Source organism: Mesoplodon bidens (assembly GCF_964165515.1).
Source record: "Mesoplodon bidens genome assembly, contig: HAP1_SCAFFOLD_46, whole genome shotgun sequence".
NCBI lineage: Eukaryota > Metazoa > Chordata > Mammalia > Artiodactyla > Ziphiidae > Mesoplodon > Mesoplodon bidens.
This window is the reverse complement of record NW_027672173.1, coordinates 1552900-1575232: the sequence shown is the minus strand read 5'-3', so window position 1 is coordinate 1575232 and position 22333 is coordinate 1552900. Positions and strand designations below refer to the sequence as shown.

Here is a 22333-nt window from a genome sequence, read left to right as displayed (position 1 = left end):
CGTGTAGCCTTCGCTCTGCAAGGTGGAGACCATGGGGGCTGCGACCTTCCCTTCAGCTCTTCCAGCAGCAGGCTTGCTGGTTGTGACTGCAGCTGGCAACACCATGCTCATGCTGCTCTCTGGACCATCTGCCCCCATCGAGGATATGCTGGCAACACCCGCCGAGACCAGGTTCGTGTCCTGCAGGGATAGGCTGGCAGCACCTGCAGTGGCCTGGCCGGATCCGCTTTCTCCTGGATCCTCGATGGTGGCTCCAGCCAGGCCCACGGTCATCCCTGCCGCCGATCCTTCGGCGCCTTTCAGGGCTGCAGTTGATCCATGGGGGGCATGATGGATTCCCTCACCCCCCACATAAGCACAAGACGTGGCTCCAGTCACGTCACGAAGCTTGTGAAGCCCAACCTCATCCTGAACCCTTTCTCTCTGGAGCTCTGTAGTCTGAGCCAAGGGGAGGAGAGACAGGTAAGATAGAGATGACAGAAAGTGAGCTCAGAACTGTCCGTTCCTCTCTCATCATGGAGCTGAGCAACTCAAGGCCTTATACTTAGAATAACCTTTGAAATCACCCAGTCTAATCTCCCATTGGATGCAAGACCCCATCTACTGCACCCTTGTCAAACGACCACTCCACTTTACTTGAACAGTCCCAGGGTCAGGGAGAGCACTGATACAATTCTCCATGATGATATACACTTTAACTTTATACCCTTGTGCTTCTCTCTCTGCAGGACAGATTCCTAGAAGTGGGGTTCCTGGGTCAAGGGATGCACACCTTGTACATTTTGGTGACTCCACGGGTTGGGCTGATTTGAGTCAGCGTGTCGGAGTCCCGGGGAGACACAATGAAGGAAGGACTTCCTAACTGTGAATGATGTTCCCCACCTGCTGAGACTACCTGGGCTGGGGTAAGTGTTCAGGAAGAGACCAGACAGTCAGGATGCTGTAGAAGGGATTACAGCCCTGGTGATGAGACCAGTGCAGCCGAGATGATACCTAAGGTCTCTCTGAAATTCGGCCTCGTGGGACAAGGTGGAGAAGCACTCGGAACCTCTCCAGTGTGGTGACTCCTGTAGTGATAGCTCGTTTGTCCCTGACCCTTTTCAAAGGTAGAAGGTATTTCCCAGGTGAGTCTCAGAGAGCACGAAAGGCTATGAAGGACCAGCTTTACCCTGCTCTCCCGAAGCGCCCTGCCCCGTGTTCTTGAGTCCCTGTCGGTGCTTACCACTAGGATTTTGGCATCCTCTTTAGTCGCTGCATCTCCAGTTTGGAGCATCGGGGTACTGCTGTAACTGTCTACCGGTGGTCTCAGGATATAGACAAGCTTTTCCCAGTAGGAAAAGAGGTCTTCTTGTGCGTCGGAAGAGGGGCACAGCTGCAGATAGAAAGTCCGGCCGGTAGCAAGATTCAGGCACAGCTGCTGTTTCTCCGGGTTTTGGATGGAGATCTTGACAAACTTCAAGGGGAGCAGCTTGGTGAGCTCTAGGGTCTTCACGGGCTTGCAACCGCTCCCCTTGGTGATCCCGGCACAGACTTTCCTTGGTCGGGCCAGCAGCATGACGTCAGGTAGTGGGAAGAGGGGGCTGGTGGATGCGACACCCACAGTCACCGTTCGGACGCGGTTGTCTAGGTCAATCAGTTCTCCTTCCTTGCTGACCTGGATAAAGTCGCTCTCAAACATGGGAGCGTACTTGAAAATGTCATACTCTCCTCCCTCGTACAGTTGTCGTTGCAGGACCCCCATGGAGGTCCTCGACACCCCCACTGAACAGTAGCTATTGGCCGTGTAATGAGGTAAACTCTCACTGCTCATGGCTCTCTTCGTTCAAGACAGAGCCACCAGCCACAAATTGAGTCTCGGAGAGAGAGAGAGAGAGGGAACGAAAGTACCTCGTCACCTCCCTGCAGGACGCTGCCAGAGTCTCTTGACCCGACCCTATTTATACCGCAAGCCCTTTGTGACCCGTCACCATCGCATCACACACCCCTTTGTTGAGCCTCCAAGCCCCCACCCCCTTGGGGCAGGCTCACCAGCCTCCCCCTAAACCAACCACCACGTCCATAGGGAACAGGCTGACCCTGCCAGGGTATAGGTGTGGGTAGGCTGGATAGTCTTTCTACTCAAAAGGCTGAGGAAACCCTCTGGCTTTTGTAAATATCTCGGTGGTTTCCAGTCTTGTTGTTGTTACAAATCTCCATCATCTTGGCGCTTCTGCTGAATGATGTCCTGGGGATAAAATCCTGGAAGTGGACCGTGTACTTGCTAAGGGCAGGCATCCTATGGGGATTGCTGTTCTCTGTGCCCCCAGCGTATATAGCACAGTGCTGGCAGGAACTTAGAAAGAGTGCTACCTGACAGAGTCCCATTGGTACTGTCATTTCCAGGATATGGAGAATTTTCTCACCCATTTTCTCTTTTCAAGGAGGCTAACGTTTTATATTTATATTTTTTTACAGTTTTAGAAACTGTTTTTCTTGTGAAATATAACACACATTCATGAAAGTGCACAAACCATAAATATATAGCTTAATGAGTAACAAGAAAGTGAGCAGCTTTGTAGCTGCCACCCAGAGCAAGGAATAGAACCCTGCCAGCCCCTCTTCTGCGTGCTCCCTCCCCACAAAGGGAACCCAACCTTGGCTTCTATTTTTTTCCTTTCCCCCCTTCTTTTTAATTGACGTATAGTTGATTTACAATGTTGTGTTCCTTTCTCTTCTGTTAATTTCTTCTGTTAATTTCTGATTCAGTTTCATGTGTATTCTTTGTATATTTCATGTATAGTCTTTTTCCTATTCTTTTCCATTATGGTTGATCACAGGATACTGACTATAGTTCTCTGTGCTCTACAGTAGGACCCTGCTGTTTATCCACCCTGTAGTTTGTATCTGCTAATCCCAAACTCCCAATCCTTCCCTGCCCCCAACCCCACTGAAAACCCCAAGTCTCTCTTCTATGTCTGGGAGTCTGTTTCTGTTTGCAGATATGTTCATTTGCATCGTACTTTAGAGTCCATGTATAAGGGCTATCATATGGTGAGAAATGTTATTTTTTAAATAGGCTTCCCAGGTCATCCTTATGCATGTGAATGTTTGAGAACTACTGTCTTCCACTGTAAAGTTATGGCATACTGGGGCTGAAAGAGGCCCCCCAGACCTCCTAGCCCAGTGGTTTTCCAACTTGGCTGCTGCACAGTAGAATTATTGGGTGAGATTTTTAAAACTCCCTGTGCTGGAGGGCTTACCCCACTTAAATGTCATCAGAATCTCTGGGATTGGGGTCAGGCTATCAATGTTTTTTTGTTTGTTTGTTTGTTTGTTTTGAAGCTCCCCAGGGAACTCCCAACATACAACCAAGGGTAAGAATCACTGCAGCGGTCCAATCCATTGGTTTTACAGTTGGGGACCCCGTGGCTGCCCACCGAGGTACCATTACAGAGAGGCAGAGTGACCCAAGAGAGTCAGTGGCCCAGACAGGATAGGAACTCAGATTTCCTGACTCCTCGTTGGTGCTGCTTCTACCATAAAGATTGTGTCCCTTTGTTGAGCCAATGACAACCCTGATCCCCCCGTGTTCTGTTTTATCCTACACAAAGTAAAATAACTCCCAATGGTTTGATTTCCTTACAAGCCAGAGAGAGTTTCTGTTTTCATAAGGTGAACCTCTGACCGCAGCTATGGCCTGAAGCTCAGCCCCGGCTGCAGACTTGTCCTCCCTCCACCCTAAGTGCCCTGGAGAAGCCTTGATGGGAAAACAGGCTTCTCTTTCTGGCAGTGGCTATGCACGTGTGACCTTCGAGCAAGTGACAAAAACCTTTTTCTGTGCTTATTTCCTTGCCTTCTACAGAGTGCCCATAACCAAAGCAAAGTGCTTTGCTGAGAAAAGGATGGTTGTTCAATAACATAGCCTCGTGCTAGGCACAGAACGGACAGCCAATAAATACTTGATGAGTTAAGTAATTAATTCAGCAACGCAAGTATACACATCACACAGTCACTTCGCCCAGCTTGTCTTTTCCCCAAACTATTTACATATTAAATCTTATTTCAAAAGATTCGCAACCTCGCAATGAAAATTTCTGTAGAGTGCATCTATTTCCAGCCCTAGTGAATGGCTTAATGATACTTAATACCTATCTTGTACAACAAAATTTTGATTCTGGGGTCTCAGGCCAAAGCACAATTCGCACCACAGAAGTCACTGTCAAGTCACTACCAGGCGAGGGGACATAGAATACACAAGATAGAATTTCTTTTGGAGTTGTATGGTTTCCTTTATTAGAGAAAGTAGGAATTGCCACTCTAGGGAAAGATCCAAGCCAACCGGGGCTTTGTCTACCTCCCAGTGGTCATGTGTGAGCCTTGGTGCTGAATGGGGAATGACTGAATCGCCTAAAGACGGAGAGGATCTCACTGGCGGTCTTACTTAGAGTCCCCGAACTGGTGGCGGGCTGGCTCTTCCTCCGTCTGCGAGCTGTCCTCCCCTCCTTTGTCAACTTTGGGGTTTTCATGGCCGCATGAGGACCAGTGGGAGGATGCTTTCTGGGTCTTGTCCCTCGTGTCCTGTGGTGACCTTCACCTGTCCTGCGGTGATGGGAACTTTTCCTCGATGAAGACGTGTCCTTCTTTCCTTTTTTTCCTTCCAGGCTTCATCACTGGGGTGGGAGACCTTCTGGCTTCCATCCGGTTCAGACGTGTAGCCTTCGCTCTGCAAGGTGGAGACCATGGGGGCTGCGACCTTCCCTTCAGCTCTTCCAGCAGCAGGCTTGCTTGTTGTGACTGCAGCTGGAAACACCATGCTCATGCTGCTCTCTGGACCATCTGCCCCCGTCGAGGATGTGCTGGCAACACCCGCCGAGACCAGTTTCGTGTCCTGCAGGGATAGGCGGGCAGCACCTGCAGTGGCCTGGACGGATCCGCTTTCTCCTGGATCCTCGATGGTGGCTCCCGCCAGGCCCACGGTCATCCCTGCCGCCGATCCTTCGGCGCCTTTCAGGGCTGCAGGTGACCCACGGGGGGCATGATGGATTCCCTCTCCCCCTACATAAGCACAAGACGTGGCTCCAGTCACGTCACGAAGCTTGTGAAGCCCAAACTCATCCTGATCCCTTTCTCTGTGGAGCTCTGTGGTCTGAGCCAAGGGGAGGAGAGACAGGTAAGATAGAGATGACAGAAAGTGAGCTCAGAACTGTCCTCTCCTCTCTCATCCTGGAACTGAGCCACTCAAGGCCTTATACTTAGAATAACCTTTGAAATCACCCAGTCTAAGCTCCCATTGGATGCAAGACCCCATCTACTGCACCCCTGTCAAACGGACACTCCACTTTACTTGAACAGTCCCAGGGTCAGGGAGAGCACTGATACAATTCTCCATGATGATATACACTTTAACTTTATACCCTTGTGCTTCTCTCTCTGCAGGACAGATTCCTAGAAGTGGGGTTCCTGGGTCAAGGGATGCACACCTTTTACATTTTGGTGACTCCACGGGTTGGGCTGATTTGAGTCAGCGTGTCGGACTCCCGGGGAGACACAATGAAGGAAGGACTTCCTAACTGTGAATGATGTTCCCCACCTGCTGAGACAACCTGGGCTGGGGTAAGTGTTCAGGAAGAGACCAGACAGTCAGGATGCTGTAGAAGGGATTACAGCCCTGGTGATGAGACCAGTGCAGCCGAGATGATACCTAAGGTCTCTCTGAAATTCGGCCTCGTGGGACAAGGTGGAGAAGCACTCAGAACCTCTCCAGTGTGGTGACTCCCGTAGTGATAGCTTGTTTGTCCCTGACCCTTTTCAACGGTAGAAGGTATTTCCCAGGCGAGTCTCAGAGAGCATCAAAGCCTATGAAGGACCAGCTTTGCCCTGCTCTCCCGAAGCGCCCTGTCCCGTGTTCTTGAGTCCCTGTCGGTGCTTACCACTAGGATTTTGGCATCCTCTGTAGTCGCTGCATCTCCAGTTTGGAACATCGGGGTACTGCTGTAACTGTCTACCGGTGGTCTCAGGATATAGACAAGCTTTTCCCAGTAGGAAAAGAGGTCTTCTTGTGCATCGGAAGAGGGGCACAGCCGCAGATAGAAAGTCCGGCCGGTAGCAAGATTCAGGCACAGCTGCTGTTTCTCCCGGTTGTGGATGGAGATCTTGACAAACTTCAAGGGGAGCAGCTTGGTGAGCTCTAGGGTCTTCACGGGCTTGCAACCTCTCCCCTTGGTGATCCCGGCACAGACTTTCCTTGGTCGGGCCAGCAGCATGACGTCAGGTAGTGGGAAGAGGGGGCTGATGGATGCGACGCCCACAGTCACCGTTCGGACGCGGTTGTCTAGGTCAATCAGTTCTCCTTCCTTGCTGACCTGGATAAAGTCGCTCTCAAACATGGGAGCGTACTTGAAAATGTCATACTCTCCTCCCTCGTACAGTTGTCGTTGCAGGACCCCCATGGAGGTCCTCGACACCCCCACTGAACAGTAGCTATTGGCCGTGTAATGAGGTAAACTCTCACTGCTCATGGCTCTCTTCGTTCAAGACAGAGCCACCAGCCACAAATTGAGTCTCGGAGAGAGAGAGAGAGAGGGAACGAAAGCACCTCGTCACCTCCCTGCAGGACTCTGCCAGAGTCTCTTGACCCGACCCTATTTATACCGCAAGCCCTTTGTGACCCGTCACCATCGCATCACACACCCCTTTCTTGAGCCTCCAAGCCCCCACCCCCTTGGGGCAGGCTCACCAGCCTCCCCCTAAACCAACCACCACGTCCATAGGGAACAGGCTGACCCTGCCAGGGTATACGTGTGGGTAGGCTGTATAGTCTTTCTACTCAAAAGGTTGAGAAAACCCTCCTGCTTTTGTAAATATCTGGGTGGTTTCCAGTCTTGTTGTTGTTACAAATCTCCATCATCTTGGAGCTTCTGCTGAATGATGTCCTGGGGATAAAATCCTGGAAGTGGACCGTGTACTTGCTAAGGGCAGGCATCCTATGGGAATTGCTGTTCTCTGTGCCCCCAGCGTATATAGCACAGTGCTGGCAGGAACTTAGAAAGAGTGCTACCTGTCAGAGTCCCATTGGTACTGTCATTTCCAGGATATGGAGAATTTTCTCACCCATTTTCTCTTTTCAAGGAGGCTAACGTTTTATATTTATATTTTTTTACAGTTTTAGAAACTGTTTTTCTTGTGAAATATAACACACATTCATGAAAGTGCACAAACCATAAATATATAGCTTAATGAGTAACAAGAAAGTGAGCAGCCTTGTAGCTGCCACCCAGAGCAAGGAATAGAACCCTGCCAGCCCCTCTTCTGCGTGCTCCCTCCCCACAAAGGGAACCCAACCTTGGCTTCTATTTTTTTCCTTTCCCCCCTTCTTTTTATTGACGTATAGTTGATTTGCAATGTTGTGTTCCTTTCTGTTGTGTTAATTTCTTCTGTTAATTTCTGATTCAGTTTCATGTGTATTCTTTGTATATTTCATGTATAGTCTTTTTCCTATTCTTTTCCATTATGGTTGATCACAGGATACTGACTATAGCTCTCTGTGCTCTACAGTAGGACCCTGCTGTTTATCCACCCTGTAGTTTGTATCTGCTAATCCCAAACTCCCAATCCTTCCCTGCCCCCAACCCCACTGAAAACCCCAAGTCTCTCTTCTATGTCTGGGAGTCTGTTTCTGTTTTGCAGATATGTTCATTTGCATCGTACTTTAGAGTCCATGTATAAGGGCTATCATATGGTGAGAAATGCTATTTTTTAAATAGGCTTCCCAGGTGATCCTTATGCATGTGAATGTTTGAGAACTACTGTCTTCCACTGTAAAGTTATGGCATACTGGGGCTGAAAGAGGCCCCCCAGACCTCCTAGCCCAGTGGTTTTCCAACTTGGCTGCTGCACAGTAGAATTATTGGGTGAGATTTTTAAAACTCCCAGTGCTGGAGGGCTTACCCCACTTAAATGTCATCAGAATCTCTGGGATTGGGGTCAGGCTATCAATGTTTTTTTGTTTGTTTGTTTGTTTGTTTTGAAGCTCCCCAGGGAACTCCCAACATACAACCAAGGGTAAGAATCACTGCAGCGGTCCAATCCATTGGTTTTACAGTTGGGGACCCCGTGGCTGCCCACCGAGGTACCATTACAGAGAGGCAGAGTGACCCAAGAGAGTCAGTGGCCCAGACAGGATAGGAACTCAGATTTCCTGACTCCTCGTTGGTGCTGCTTCTACCATAAAGATTGTGTCCCTTTGTTGAGCCAATGACAACCCTGATCCCCCCGTGTTCTCTTTTATCCTACACAAAGTAAAATAACTCCCAATGGTTTGATTTCCTTACAAGCCAGAGAGAGTTTCTGTTTTCATAAGGTGAACCTCTGACCCCAGCTATGGCCTGAAGCTCAGCCCCGGCTGCAGACTTGTCCTCCCTCCACCCTAAGTGCCCTGGAGAAGCCTTGCTGGGAAAACAGGCTTCTCTTTCTGGCAGTGGCTATGCACGTGTGACCTTCGAGCAAGCGACGAAAACCTTTTTCTGTGCTTATTTCCTTGCCTTCTACAGAGTGCCCATAACCAAAACAAAGTGCTTTGCTGAGAAAAGGATGGTTGTTCAATAACATAGCCTCGTGCTAGGCACAGAACGGACAGCCAATAAATACTTGATGAGTTAAGTAATTAATTCAGCAACGCAAGTATACACATCACACAGTAACTTCCCCCAGCTTGTCTTCTCCCCAAGCTATTTACATATTAAATCTTATTTCAAAAGATTCGCAACCTCGCAATGAAAATTTCTGTAGAGTGCATCTATTTCCAGCCCTAGTGAATGGCTTAATGATACTTAATACCTATCTTGTACAACAAAATTTTGATTCTGGGGTCTCAGGCCAAAGCACAATTCGCACCACAGAAGTCACTGTCAAGTCACTACCAGGCGAGGGGACATAGAAAACACAAGATAGCATTTCTTTTGGAGTTGTATGGTTTCCTTTATTAGAGAAAGTAGGAATTGCCTCACTAGGGAAGGATCCAAGCCAACCGGGGCTTTGTCTACCTCCCAGTGGTCATGTGTGAGCCTTGTTGCTGAATGGGGAATGACTGAAGCGCCTAAAGACGGAGCGGATCTCACTGGCGGTCTTACTTTGAGTCCCCGAACTGGTGGCGGGCTGGCTCTTCCTCCGTCTGCGAGCTGTCCTCCCCTCCTTTGTCAACTTTGGGGTTTTCATGGCCGCATGAGGACCAGTGGGAGGATGCTTTCTGGGTCTTGTCCCCTCGTGTCCTGTGGTGACCTTCACCTGTCCTGCGGTGATGGGAACTTTTCCTCGATGAAGACGTGTCCTTCTTTCCTTTTTTTCCTTCCAGGCTTCATCCCTGGGGTGGGAGACCTTCTGGCTTCCATCCCGTTCAGACGTGTAGCCTTCGCTCTGCAAGGTGGAGACCATGGGGGCTGCGACCTTCCCTTCAGCTCTTCCAGCAGCAGGCTTGCTGGTTGTGACTGCAGCTGGCAACACCATGCTCATGCTGCTCTCTGGACCATCTGCCCCCGTCGAGGATATGCTGGCAACACCCGCCGAGACCAGGTTCGTGTCCTGCAGGGATAGGCTGGCAGCACCTGCAGTGGCCTGGACGGATCCGCTTTCTCCTGGATCCTCGATGGTGGCTCCCGCCAGGCCCACGGTCATCCCTGCCGCTGATCCTTCGGCGCCTTTCAAGGCTGCAGGTGACCCACTAGCGGCATGATGGATTCCCTCTCCCCCCACATAAGCACAAGACGTGGCTCCAGTCACGTCACGAAGCTTGTGAAGCCCAACCTCATCCTGATCCCTTTCTCTGTGGAGCTATGTGGTCTGAGCCAAGGGGAGGAGAGACAGGTAAGATAGAGATGACAGAAAGTGAGCTCAGAACTGTCCTCTCCTCTCTCATCCTGGAGCTGAGCAATTCAATGCCTTATACTTAGAATAACCTTTGAAATCACCCAGTCTAAGCTCCCATTGGATGCAAGACCCCATCTACTGCACCCCTGTCAAACGGCCACTCCACTTTACTTGAACAGTCCCAGGGTCAGGGAGAGCACTGATACAATTCTCCATGATGATATACACTTTAAATTTATACCCTTGTGCTTCTCTCTCTGCAGGACAGATTCCTAGAAGTGGGGTTCCTGGGTCAAGGGATGCACACCTTGTACATTTTGGTGACTCCACGGGTTGGGCTGATTTGAGTCAGCATGTCGGACTCCCGGGGAGACACAATGAAGGAAGGACTTCCTAACTGTGAATGATGTTCCCCACCTGCTGAGACTACCTGGGCTGGGGTAAGTGTTCAGGAAGAGACCAGACAGTCAGGATGCTGTAGAAGGGATTACAGCCCTGGTGATGAGACCAGTGCAGCCGAGATGATACCTAAGGTCTCTCTGAAATTCGGCCTCGTGGGACAAGGTGGAGAAGCACTCAGAACCTCTCCAGTGTGGTGACTCCCGTAGTGATAGCTCGTTTGTCCCTGACGTTTTCAACGGTAGAAGGTATTTCCCAGGCGAGTCTCAGAGAGCACCAAAGGCTATGAAGGACCAGCTTTGCCCTGCTCTCCCGAAGCGCCCTGCCCCGTGTTCTTGAGTCCCTGTCGGTGCTTACCACTAGGATTTTGGCATCCTCTGTAGTCGCTGCATCTCCAGTTTGGAACATCGGGGTACTGCTGTAACTGTCTACCGGTGGTCTCAGGATATAGACAAGCTTTTCCCTGTACGAAAAGAGGTCTTCTTGTGCGTCGGAAGAGGGGCACAGCTGCAGATAGAAAGTCCGGCCGGTAGCAAGATTCAGGAACAGCTGTTGTTTCTCCCGGTTGTGGATGGAGATCTTGACAAACTTCAAGGGGATCAGCTTGGTGAGCTCTAGGGTCTTCACGGGCTTGCAACCTCTCCCCTTGGTGATCCCGGCACAGACTTTCCTTGGTCGGGCCAGCAGCATGACGTCAGGTAGTGGGAAGAGGGGGCTGGTGGATGCGACGCCCACAGTCACCGTTCGGACGCGGTTGTCTAGGTCAATCAGTTCTCCTTCCTTGCTGACCTGGATAACGTCGCTCTCAAACATGGGAGCGTACTTGAAAATGTCATACTCTCCTCCCTCGTACAGTTGTCGTTGCAGGACCCCCATGGAGGTCCTCGACACCCCCACTGAACTGTAGCTATTGGCCGTGTAATGAGGTAAACTCTCACTGCTCATGGCTCTCTTCGTTCAAGACAGAGCCACCAGCCACAAATTGAGTCTCGGAGAGAGAGAGAGAGAGGGAACGAAAGCACCTCGTCACCTCCCTGCAGGACTCTGCCAGAGTCTCTTGACCCGACCCTCTTTATAACGCAAGCCCTTTGTGACCCGTCACCATCGCATCACACACCCCTTTCTTGAGCCTCCAAGCCCCCACCCCCTTGGGGCAGGCTCACCAGCCTCCCCCTAAACCAACCACCACGTCCATAGGGAACAGGCTGACCATGCCAGTGTATACGTGTGGGTAGGCTGGATAGTCTTTCTTCTCAAAAGTCTGAGGAAACCCTCTTGCTTTGGTAAATATCTGGGTGGTTTCCAGTCTTGTTGTTGTTACAAATCTCCATCATCTTGGCGCTTCTGCTCAATGATGTCCTGGGGATAAAATCCTGGAAGTGGACCGTGTACTTGCTAAGGGCAGGCATCCTATGGGGATTGCTGTTCTCTGTGCCCCCATCGTATATAGCACAGTGCTGGCAGGAACTTAGAAAGAGTGCTACCTGTCAGAGTCCCATTGGTACTGTCATTTCCAGGATATGGAGAATTTTCTCACCCATTTTCTCTTTTCAAGGAGGCTAACGTTTTATATTTATATTTTTTTACAGTTTTAGAAACTGTTTTTCTTGTGAAATATAACACACATTCATGAAAGTGCACAAACCATAAATATATAGCTTAATGAGTAACAAGAAAGTGAGCAGCCTTGTAGCTGCCACCCAGAGCAAGGAATAGAACCCTGCCAGCCCCTCTTCTGCGTGCTCCCTCCCCACAAAGGGAACCCAACCTTGGCTTCTATTTTTTTCCTTTCCCCCCTTCTTTTTTATTGACGTATAGTTGATTTACAATGTTGTGTTCCTTTCTCTTCTGTTAATTTCTTCTGTTAATTTCTGATTCAGTTTCATGTGTATTCTTTGTATATTTCATGTATAGTCTTTTTCCTATTCTTTTCCATTATGGTTGATCACAGGATACTGACTATAGCTCTCTGTGCTCTACGGTAGGACCCTGCTGTTTATCCACCCTGTAGTTTGTATCTGCTAATCCCAAACTCCCAATCATTCCTTGCCCCCAACCCCACTGAAAACCCCAAGTCTCTCTTCTATGTCTGGGAGTCTGTTTCTGTTTTGCAGATATGTTCATTTGCATCGTACTTTAGAGTCCATGTATAAGGGCTATCATATGGTGAGAAATGTTATTTTTTAAATAGGCTTCCCAGGTCATCCTTATGCATGTGAATGTTTGAGAACTACTGTCTTCCACTGTAAAGTTATGGCATACTGGGGCTGAAAGAGGCCCCCCAGACCTCCTAGCCCAGTGGTTTTCCAACTTGGCTGCTGCACAGTAGAATTTTTGGGTGAGATTTTTAAAACTCCCAGTGTTGGAGGGCTTACCCCACTTAAATGTCATCAGAATCTCTGGGATTGGGGTCAGGCTATCAATGTTTGTTTGTTTGTTTGTTTGTTTGTTTTGAAGCTCCCCAGGGAACTCCCAACATACAACCAAGGGTAAGAATCACTGCAGCGGTCCAATCCATTGGTTTTACAGTTGGGGATCCCGTGGCTGCCCACCGAGGTACCATTACAGAGAGGCAGAGTGACCCAAGAGAGTCAGTGGCCCAGACAGGATAGGAACTCAGATTTCCTGACTCCTCGTTGGTGCTGCTTCTACCATAAAGATTGTGTCCCTTTGTTGAGCCAATGACAACCCTGATCCCCCCGTGTTCTCTTTTATCCTACACAAAGTAAAATAACTCCCAATGGTTTGATTTCCTTACAAGCCAGAGAGAGTTTCTGTTTTCATAAGGTGAACCTCTGACCCCAGCTATGGCCTGAAGCTCAGCCCCGGCTGCAGACTTGTCCTCCCTCCACCCTAAGTGCCCTGGAGAAGCCTTGCTGGGAAAACAGGCTTCTCTTTCTGGCAGTGGCTATGCACGTGTGACCTTCGAGCAAGCGACGAAAACCTTTTTCTGTGCTTATTTCCTTGCCTTCTACAGAGTGCCCATAACCAAAACAAAGTGCTTTGCTGAGAAAAGGATGGTTGTTCAATAACATAGCCTCGTGCTAGGCACAGAACGGACAGCCAATAAATACTTGATGAGTTAAGTAATTAATTCAGCAACGCAAGTATACACATCACACAGTAACTTCCCCCAGCTTGTCTTCTCCCCAAGCTATTTACATATTAAATCTTATTTCAAAAGATTCGCAACCTCGCAATGAAAATTTCTGTAGAGTGCATCTATTTCCAGCCCTAGTGAATGGCTTAATGATACTTAATACCTATCTTGTACAACAAAATTTTGATTCTGGGGTCTCAGGCCAAAGCACAATTCGCACCACAGAAGTCACTGTCAAGTCACTACCAGGCGAGGGGACATAGAAAACACAAGATAGCATTTCTTTTGGAGTTGTATGGTTTCCTTTATTAGAGAAAGTAGGAATTGCCTCACTAGGGAAGGATCCAAGCCAACCGGGGCTTTGTCTACCTCCCAGTGGTCATGTGTGAGCCTTGTTGCTGAATGGGGAATGACTGAAGCGCCTAAAGACGGAGCGGATCTCACTGGCGGTCTTACTTAGAGTCCCCGAACTGGTGGCGGGCTGGCTCTTCCTCCGTCTGCGAGCTGTCCTCCCCTCCTTTGTCAACTTTGGGGTTTTCATGGCCGCATGAGGACCAGTGGGAGGATGCTTTCTGGGTCTTGTCCCCTCGTGTCCTGTGGTGACCTTCACCTGTCCTGCGGTGATGGGAACTTTTCCTCGATGAAGACGTGTCCTTCTTTCCTTTTTTTCCTTCCAGGCTTCATCCCTGGGGTGGGAGACCTTCTGGCTTCCATCCCGTTCAGACGTGTAGCCTTCGCTCTGCAAGGTGGAGACCATGGGGGCAGCGACCTTCCCTTCAGCTCTTCCAGCAGCAGGCTTGCTGGTTGTGACTGCAGCTGGCCACACCATGCTCATGCTGCTCTCTGGACCATCTGCCCCCGTCGAGGATATGCTGGCAACACCCGCCGATACCAGGTTCGTGTCCTGCAGGGATAGGCTGGCAGCACCTGCAGTGGCCTGGACGGATCCGCTTTCTCCTGGATCCTCGATGGTGGCTCCCGCCAGGCCCACGGTCATCCCTGCCGCTGATCCTTCGGCGCCTTTCAAGGCTGCAGGTGACCCACTAGGGGCATTATGGATTCCCTCTCCCCCCACATAAGCACAAGACGTGGCTCCAGTCACGTCACGAAGCTTGTGAAGCCCAACCTCATCCTGATCCCTTTCTCTGTGGAGCTCTGTGGTCTGAGCCAAAGGGAGGAGAGACAGGTAAGATAGAGATGACAGAAAGTGAGCTCAGAACTGTCCTCTCCTCTCTCATCCTGGAGCTGAGCAATTCAATGCCTTATACTTAGAATAACCTTTGAAATCACCCAGTCTAAGCTCCCATTGGATGCAAGACCCCATCTACTGCACCCCTGTCAAACGGCCACTCCACTTTACTTGAACAGTCCCAGGGTCAGGGAGAGCACTGATACAATTCTCCATGATGATATACACTTTAAATTTATACCCTTGTGCTTCTCTCTCTGCAGGACAGATTCCTAGAAGTGGGGTTCCTGGGTCAAGGGATGCACACCTTGTACATTTTGGTGACTCCACGGGTTGGGCTGATTTGAGTCAGCATGTCGGACTCCCGGGGAGACACAATGAAGGAAGGACTTCCTAACTGTGAATGATGTTCCCCACCTGCTGAGACTACCTGGGCTGGGGTAAGTGTTCAGGAAGAGACCAGACAGTCAGGATGCTGTAGAAGGGATTACAGCCCTGGTGATGAGACCAGTGCAGCCGAGATGATACCTAAGGTCTCTCTGAAATTCGGCCTCGTGGGACAAGGTGGAGAAGCACTCAGAACCTCTCCAGTGTGGTGACTCCCGTAGTGATAGCTCGTTTGTCCCTGACCCTTTTCAACGGTAGAAGGTATTTCCCAGGCGAGTCTCAGAGAGCACCAAAGGCTATGAAGGACCAGCTTTGCCCTGCTCTCCCGAAGCGCCCTGCCCCGTGTTCTTGAGTCCCTGTCGGTGCTTACCACTAGGATTTTGGCATCCTCTGTAGTCGCTGCATCTCCAGTTTGGAACATCGGGGTACTGCTGTAACTGTCTACCGGTGGTCTCAGGATATAGACAAGCTTTTCCCAATAGGAAAAGAGGTCTTCTTGTGCGTCGGAAGAGGGGCACAGCTGCAGATAGAAAGTCCGGCCGGTAGCAAGATTCAGGAACAGCTGTTGTTTCTCCCGGTTGTGGATGGAGATCTTGACAAACTTCAAGGGGATCAGCTTGGTGAGCTCTAGGGTCTTCACGGGCATGCAACCTCTCCCCTTGGTGATCCCGGCACAGACTTTCCTTGGTCGGGCCAGCAGCATGACGTCAGGTAGTGGGAAGAGGGGGCTGGTGGATGCGACGCCCACAGTCACCGTTCGGACGCTGTTGTCTAGGTCAATCAGTTCTCCTTCCTTGCTGACCTGGATAAAGTCGCTCTCAAACATGGGAGCGTACTTGAAAATGTCATACTCTCCTCCCTCGTACAGTTGTCGTTGCAGGACCCCCATGGAGGTCCTCGACACCCCCACTGAACTGTAGCTATTGGCCGTGTAATGAGGTAAACTCTCACTGCTCATGGCTCTCTTCGTTCAAGACAGAGCCACCAGCCACAAATTGAGTCTCGGAGAGAGAGAGAGAGAGGGAACGAAAGCACCTCGTCACCTCCCTGCAGGACTCTGCCAGAGTCTCTTGACCCGACCCTATTTATACCGCAAGCCCTTTGTGACCCGTCACCATCGCATCACACACCCCTTTCTTGAGCCTCCAAGCCCCCACCCCCTTGGGGCAGGCTCACCAGCCTCCCCCTAAACCAACCACCACGTCCATAGGGAACAGGCTGACCATGCCAGTGTATACGTGTGGGTAGGCTGGATAGTCTTTCTTCTCAAAAGTCTGAGGAAACCCTCTTGCTTTGGTAAATATCTGGGTGGTTTCCAGTCTTGTTGTTGTTACAAATCTCCATCATCTTGGCGCTTCTGCTCAATGATGTCCTGGGGATAAAATCCTGGAAGTGGACCGTGTACTTGCTAAGGGCAGGCATCCTATGGGGATTGCTGTTCTCTGTGCCCCCATCGTATATAGCACAGTGCTGGCAGGAACTTAGAAAGAGTGCTACCTGTCAGAGTCCCATTGGTACTGTCATTTCCAGGATATGGAGAATTTTCTCACCCATTTTCTCTTTTCAAGGAGGCTAACGTTTTATATTTATATTTTTTTACAGTTTTAGAAACTGTTTTTCTTGTGAAATATAACACACATTCATGAAAGTGCACAAACCATAAATATATAGCTTAATGAGTAACAAGAAAGTGAGCAGCCTTGTAGCTGCCACCCAGAGCAAGGAATAGAACCCTGCCAGCCCCTCTTCTGCGTGCTCCCTCCCCACAAAGGGAACCCAACCTTGGCTTCTATTTTTTTCCTTTCCCCCCTTCTTTTTTATTGACGTATAGTTGATTTACAATGTTGTGTTCCTTTCTCTTCTGTTAATTTCTTCTGTTAATTTCTGATTCAGTTTCATGTGTATTCTTTGTATATTTCATGTATAGTCTTTTTCCTATTCTTTTCCATTATGGTTGATCACAGGATACTGACTATAGCTCTCTGTGCTCTACGGTAGGACCCTGCTGTTTATCCACCCTGTAGTTTGTATCTGCTAATCCCAAACTCCCAATCATTCCTTGCCCCCAACCCCACTGAAAACCCCAAGTCTCTCTTCTATGTCTGGGAGTCTGTTTCTGTTTTGCAGATATGTTCATTTGCATCGTACTTTAGAGTCCATGTATAAGGGCTATCATATGGTGAGAAATGTTATTTTTTAAATAGGCTTCCCAGGTCATCCTTATGCATGTGAATGTTTGAGAACTACTGTCTTCCACTGTAAAGTTATGGCATACTGGGGCTGAAAGAGGCCCCCCAGACCTCCTTGCGCAGGGTTTTCCAACTTGGCTGCTGCACAGTAGAATTTTTGGGTGAGATTTTTAAAACTCCCAGTGTTGGAGGGCTTACCCCACTTAAATGTCATCAGAATCTCTGGGATTGGGGTCAGGCTATCAATGTTTGTTTGTTTGTTTGTTTGTTTGTTTTGAAGCTCCCCAGGGAACTCCCAACATACAACCAAGGGTAAGAATCACTGCAGCGGTCCAATCCATTGGTTTTACAGTTGGGGATCCCGTGGCTGCCCACCGAGGTACCATTACAGAGAGGCAGAGTGACCCAAGAGAGTCAGTGGCCCAGACAGGATAGGAACTCAGATTTCCTGACTCCTCGTTGGTGCTGCTTCTACCATAATGATTGTGTCCCTTTGTTGAGCCAATGACAACTCTGATCCGCCCGTGTTCTGTTTTATCCTTCACAAAGTAAAATAACTCCCAATGGTTTGATTTCCTTACAAGCCAGAGAGAGTTTCTGTTTTCATAAGGTGAACCTCTGACCCCAGCTATGGCCTGAAGCTCAGCCTCGGCTGCAGACTTGTCCTCCCTCCACCCTAAGTGCCCTGGAGAAGCCTTGCTGGGAAAACAGGCTTCTCTTTCTGGCAGTGGCTATGCACGTGTGACCTTCGAGCAAGCGACGAAAACCTTTTTCTGTGCTTATTTCCTTGCCTTCTACAGAGTGCCCATAACGAAACCAAAGTGCTTTGCTGAGAAAAGGATTGTTTTTCAATAACATAGCCTCGTGCTAGGCACAGCACGGACACCCAATAAATACTTGATGAGTTAAGTAATTAATTCAGCAACGCAAGTATACACATCACACAGTCACTTCCCCCAGCTTGTCTTCTCCCCAAACTATTTACATATTAAATCTTATTTCAAAAGTTTCGCAACCTCGCAATGAAAATTTCTGTAGAGTGCATTTATTTCCAGCCCTAGTGAATGGCTTAATGATACTTAATACCTATCTTGTACAACAAAATTTTGATTCTGGGGTCTCAGGCCAAAGCACAATTCGCACCACAGAAGTCACTGTCAAGTCACTACCAGGCAAGGGGACATAGAAAACACAAGATAGCATTTCTTTTGGAGTTGTATGGTTTCCTTTATTAGAGAAAGTAGGAATTGCCTCTCTAGGGAAGGATCCAAGCCAACCGGGGCCTTGTCTACCTCCCAGTGGTCATGTGTGAGCCTTGGTGCTGAATGGGGAATGACTGAAGCGCCTAAAGACGGAGCGGATCTCACTGGCGGTCTTACTTAGAGTCCCCGAACTGGTGGCTGGCTGGCTCTTCCTCCGTCTGCAAGCTGTCCTCCCCTCCTTGGTCAACTTTGGGGTTTTCATGGCCGCATGAGGACCAGTGGGAGGATGCTTTCTGGGTCTTGTCCCTCGTGTCCTGTGGTGACCTTCAACTGTCCTGTGGTGATGGGAACTTTTCCTCGATGAAGACGTGTCCTTCTTTCCTTTTTTTCCTTCCAGGCTTCATCCCTGGGGTGGGAGACCTTCTGGCTTCCATCCCGTTCAGACGTGTAGCCTTCGCTCTGCAATGTGGAGACCACAGGGCCTGCGACCTTCCCTTCAGCTCTTCCAGCTGCAGGTTTGCTGGTTGTGACTGCAGCTGGCAACACCATGCTCATGCTGCTCTCTGGACCATCTGCCCCCGTCGAGGATGTGCTGGCAACACCCGCTGAGACCAGGTTCGTGTCCTGCAGGCATAGGCTGGCAGCACCTGCAGTGGCCTGGCCGGATCCACTTTCTCCTGGATCTTCGATGGTGGCTCCCGCCATGCCCACGGTCATCCCTGCCGCCGATCCTTCGGCGCCTTTCAGGGCTGCAGTTGATCCATGGGGGGCATGATGGATTCCCTCTCCCACCACATAAGCACATGACGTGTCTCCAGTCACGTCACGAAGCTTGTGAAGCCCAACCTCATCCTGATCCCTTTCTCTGTGGAGCTCTGTGGTCTGAGCCAAGGGGAGGAGAGACAGGTAAGATAGAGATGACAGAAAGTGAGCTCAGAACTGTGCTCTCCTCTCTCATCCTGGAGCTGAGCAACTCAAGGCCTTATACTTAGAATAACCTTTGAAATCACCCAGTCTAAGCTCTCATTGGATGCAAGACCCCATCTACTGCACCCCTGTCAAACGGCCACTCCACTTTACTTGAACAGTCCCAGGGTCCGGGAGAGCAATGATACAATTATCCATGATGATATACACTTTAACTTTATACCCTTGTGCTTCTCTCTCTGCAGGACAGATTCCTAGAAGTGGGGATCCTGGGTCAAGGGATGCACACCTTGTACATTTTGTTGACTCCACGGGTTGGGCTGATTTGAGTCAGCGTTTCAGTGTCCCGGGGAGACACAATGAAGGAAGGACTTCCTAACTGTGAATGATGTTCCCCACCTGCTGAGACTACCTGGGCTTGGGTAAGAGTTCAGGAAGAGACCAGACAGTCAGGAAGCTGTAGAAGGGATTACAGCCCTGGTGATGAGACCAGTGCAGCCGAGATGATACCTAAGGTCTCTCTGAAACTCGGCCTCGTGGGACAAGGTGGAGAAGCACTCGGAACCTCTCCCGTGTGGTGACTCCCGTAGTGATAGCTCGTTTGTCCCTGACCCTTTTCAACGGTAGAAGGTATTTCCCAGGCGAGTCTCAGAGAGCACCAAAGGCTATGAAGGACCAGCTTTGCCTTGGTCTCCCGAAGCGCCCTGCCACGTGTTCTTGAGTCCCTGTCGGTACTTACCACTAGGATTTTGGCATCCTCTGTAGTCGCTGCATCTCCAGTTTGGAGCATCGGGGTACTGCTGTAACTGTCTACCGGTGGTCTCAGGATATAGACAAGCTTTTCCCAATAGGAAAAGAGGTTTTCTTGTGCGTCGGAAGAGGGGCACAGCTGCAGATAGAAAGTCCGGCCGGTAGCAAGATTCAGGCACAGCTGCTGTTTCTCCCGGTTGTGGATGGAGATCTTGACAAATTTCAAGGGGAGTAGCTTGGTGAGCTCTAGGGTCTTCACGGGCTTGCAACCTCTCCCCTTGGTGATCCCGGCACAGACTTTCGTTGGTCGGGCCAGCAGCATGACGTCAGGTAGTGGGAACAGGGGGCTGGTGGATGCGACGCCCACAGTCACCGTTCGGACGCGGTTGTCTAGGTCAATCAGTTCTCCTTCCTTGCTGACCTGGATAAAGTCGCTCTCAAACATGGGAGCGTACTTGAAAATGTCATACTCTCCTCCCTCGTACAGTTGTCGTTGCAGGACCCCCATGGAGGTCCTCGACACCCCCACTGAACAGTAGCTATTGGCCATGTAATGAGGTAAACTCTCACTGCTCATGGCTCTCTTCGTTCACGACAGAGCCACCAGCCACAAATTGAGTCTCGGAGAGAGAGAGAGAGAGGGAACGAAAGCACCTCGTCACCTCCCTGCTGGACTCTGCCAGAGTCTCTTGACCCGACCCTTTTTATACCGCAAGCCCTTTGTGACCCATCACCATCGCATTACACACCACTTTGGTGAGCCTCCAAGACCCCACCCCCTTGGGGCAGGCTCACCAGCCTCCCCCTAAACCAACCACCACGTCCATAGGGAACAGGCTGACCCTGCCAGGGTATAGGTGTGGGTAGGCTGGATAGTCTTTCTACTCAAAAGGCTGAGGAAACCCTCCTGCTTTTGTAAATATCTGGGTGGTTTCCAGTCTTGTTGTTGTTACAAATCTCCATCATCTTGGCGCTTCTGCTGAATGATGTCCTGGGGATAAAATCCTGGAAGTGGACCGTGTACTTGCTAAGGGCAGGCATCCTATGGGGATTGCTGTTCTCTGTGCCCCCAGCGTATATAGCACAGTGCTGGCAGGAACTTAGAAAGAGTGCTACCTGTCAGAGTCCCATTGGTACTGTCATTTCCAGGATATGGAGAATTTTCTCACCCATTTTCTCTTTTCAAGGAGGCTAACGTTTTATATTTATATTTTTTTACAGTTTTAGAAACTGTTTTTCTTGTGAAATATAACACACATTCATGAAAGTGCACAAACCATAAATATATAGCTTAATGAGTAACAAGAAAGTGAGCAGCCTTGTAGCTGCCACCCAGAGCAAGGAATAGAACCCTGCCAGCCCCTCTTCTGCGTGCTCCCTCCCCACAAAGGGAACCCAACCTTGGCTTCTATTTTTTTCCTTTCCCCCCCTTCTTTTTTATTGACGTATAGTTGATTTACAATGTTGTGTTCCTTTCTCTTCTGTTAATTTCTTCTGTTAATTTCTGATTCAGTTTCATGTGTATTCTTTGTATATTTCATGTATAGTCTTTTTCCTATTCTTTTCCATTATGGTTGATCACAGGATACTGACTATAGTTCTCTGTGCTCTACAGTAGGTCCCTGCAGTTTATCCACCCTGTAGTTTGTATCTGCTAATCCCAAACTCCCAATCCTTCCCTGCCCCCAACCCCACTGAAAACCCCAAGTCTCTCTTCTATGTCTGGGAGTCTCTTTCTGTTTTGCAGATATGTTCATTTGCATCGTACTTTAGAGTCCATGTATAAGGGCTATCATATGGTGAGAAATGTTATTTTTTAAATAGGCTTCCCAGGTGATCCTTATGCATGTGAATGTTTGAGAACTACTGTCTTCCACTGTAAAGTTATGGCATACTGGGGCTGAAAGAGGCCCCCCAGACCTCCTAGCCCAGTGGTTTTCCAACTTGGCTGCTGCACAGTAGAATTAGTGGGTGAGATTTTTAAAACTCCCAGTGCTGGAGGGCTTACCCCACTTAAATGTCATCAGAATCTCTGGGATTGGGGTCAGGCTATCAATGTTTTTTTGTTTGTTTGTTTGTTTGTTTTGAAGCTCCCCAGGGAACTCCCAACATACAACCAAGGGTAAGAATCACTGCAGCGGTCCAATCCATTGGTTTTACAGTTGGGGACCCCGTGGCTGCCCACCGAGGTACCATTACAGAGAGGCAGATTGACCCAAGAGAGTCAGTGGCCCAGACAGGATAGGAACTCAGATTTCCTGACTCCTCGTTGGTGCTGCTTCTACCATAAAGATTGTGTCCCTTTGTTGAGCCAATGACAACCCTGATCCCCCCGTGTTCTGTTTTATCC

The 22333-nt window shown here is 49.5% G+C and overlaps 1 protein-coding gene across 1 annotated transcript; it reads right to left on the bottom strand.

Annotated features, from left to right (window-relative positions):
• Positions 1-18745: 18745 nt before the first annotated feature.
• LOC308610522 (Golgi-associated RAB2 interactor protein 3-like) lies at positions 18746-20720 on the bottom strand (the record flags this gene model as incomplete). Its single annotated transcript, XM_081259624.1, has 4 exons — positions 18746-18765; positions 18954-19188; positions 19973-20566; positions 20694-20720. 4 exons carry the CDS (start codon positions 20718-20720, stop codon positions 18746-18748), a joined length of 876 nt encoding a protein of 291 aa, XP_081115750.1.
• Positions 20721-22333: the final 1613 nt, after the last annotated feature.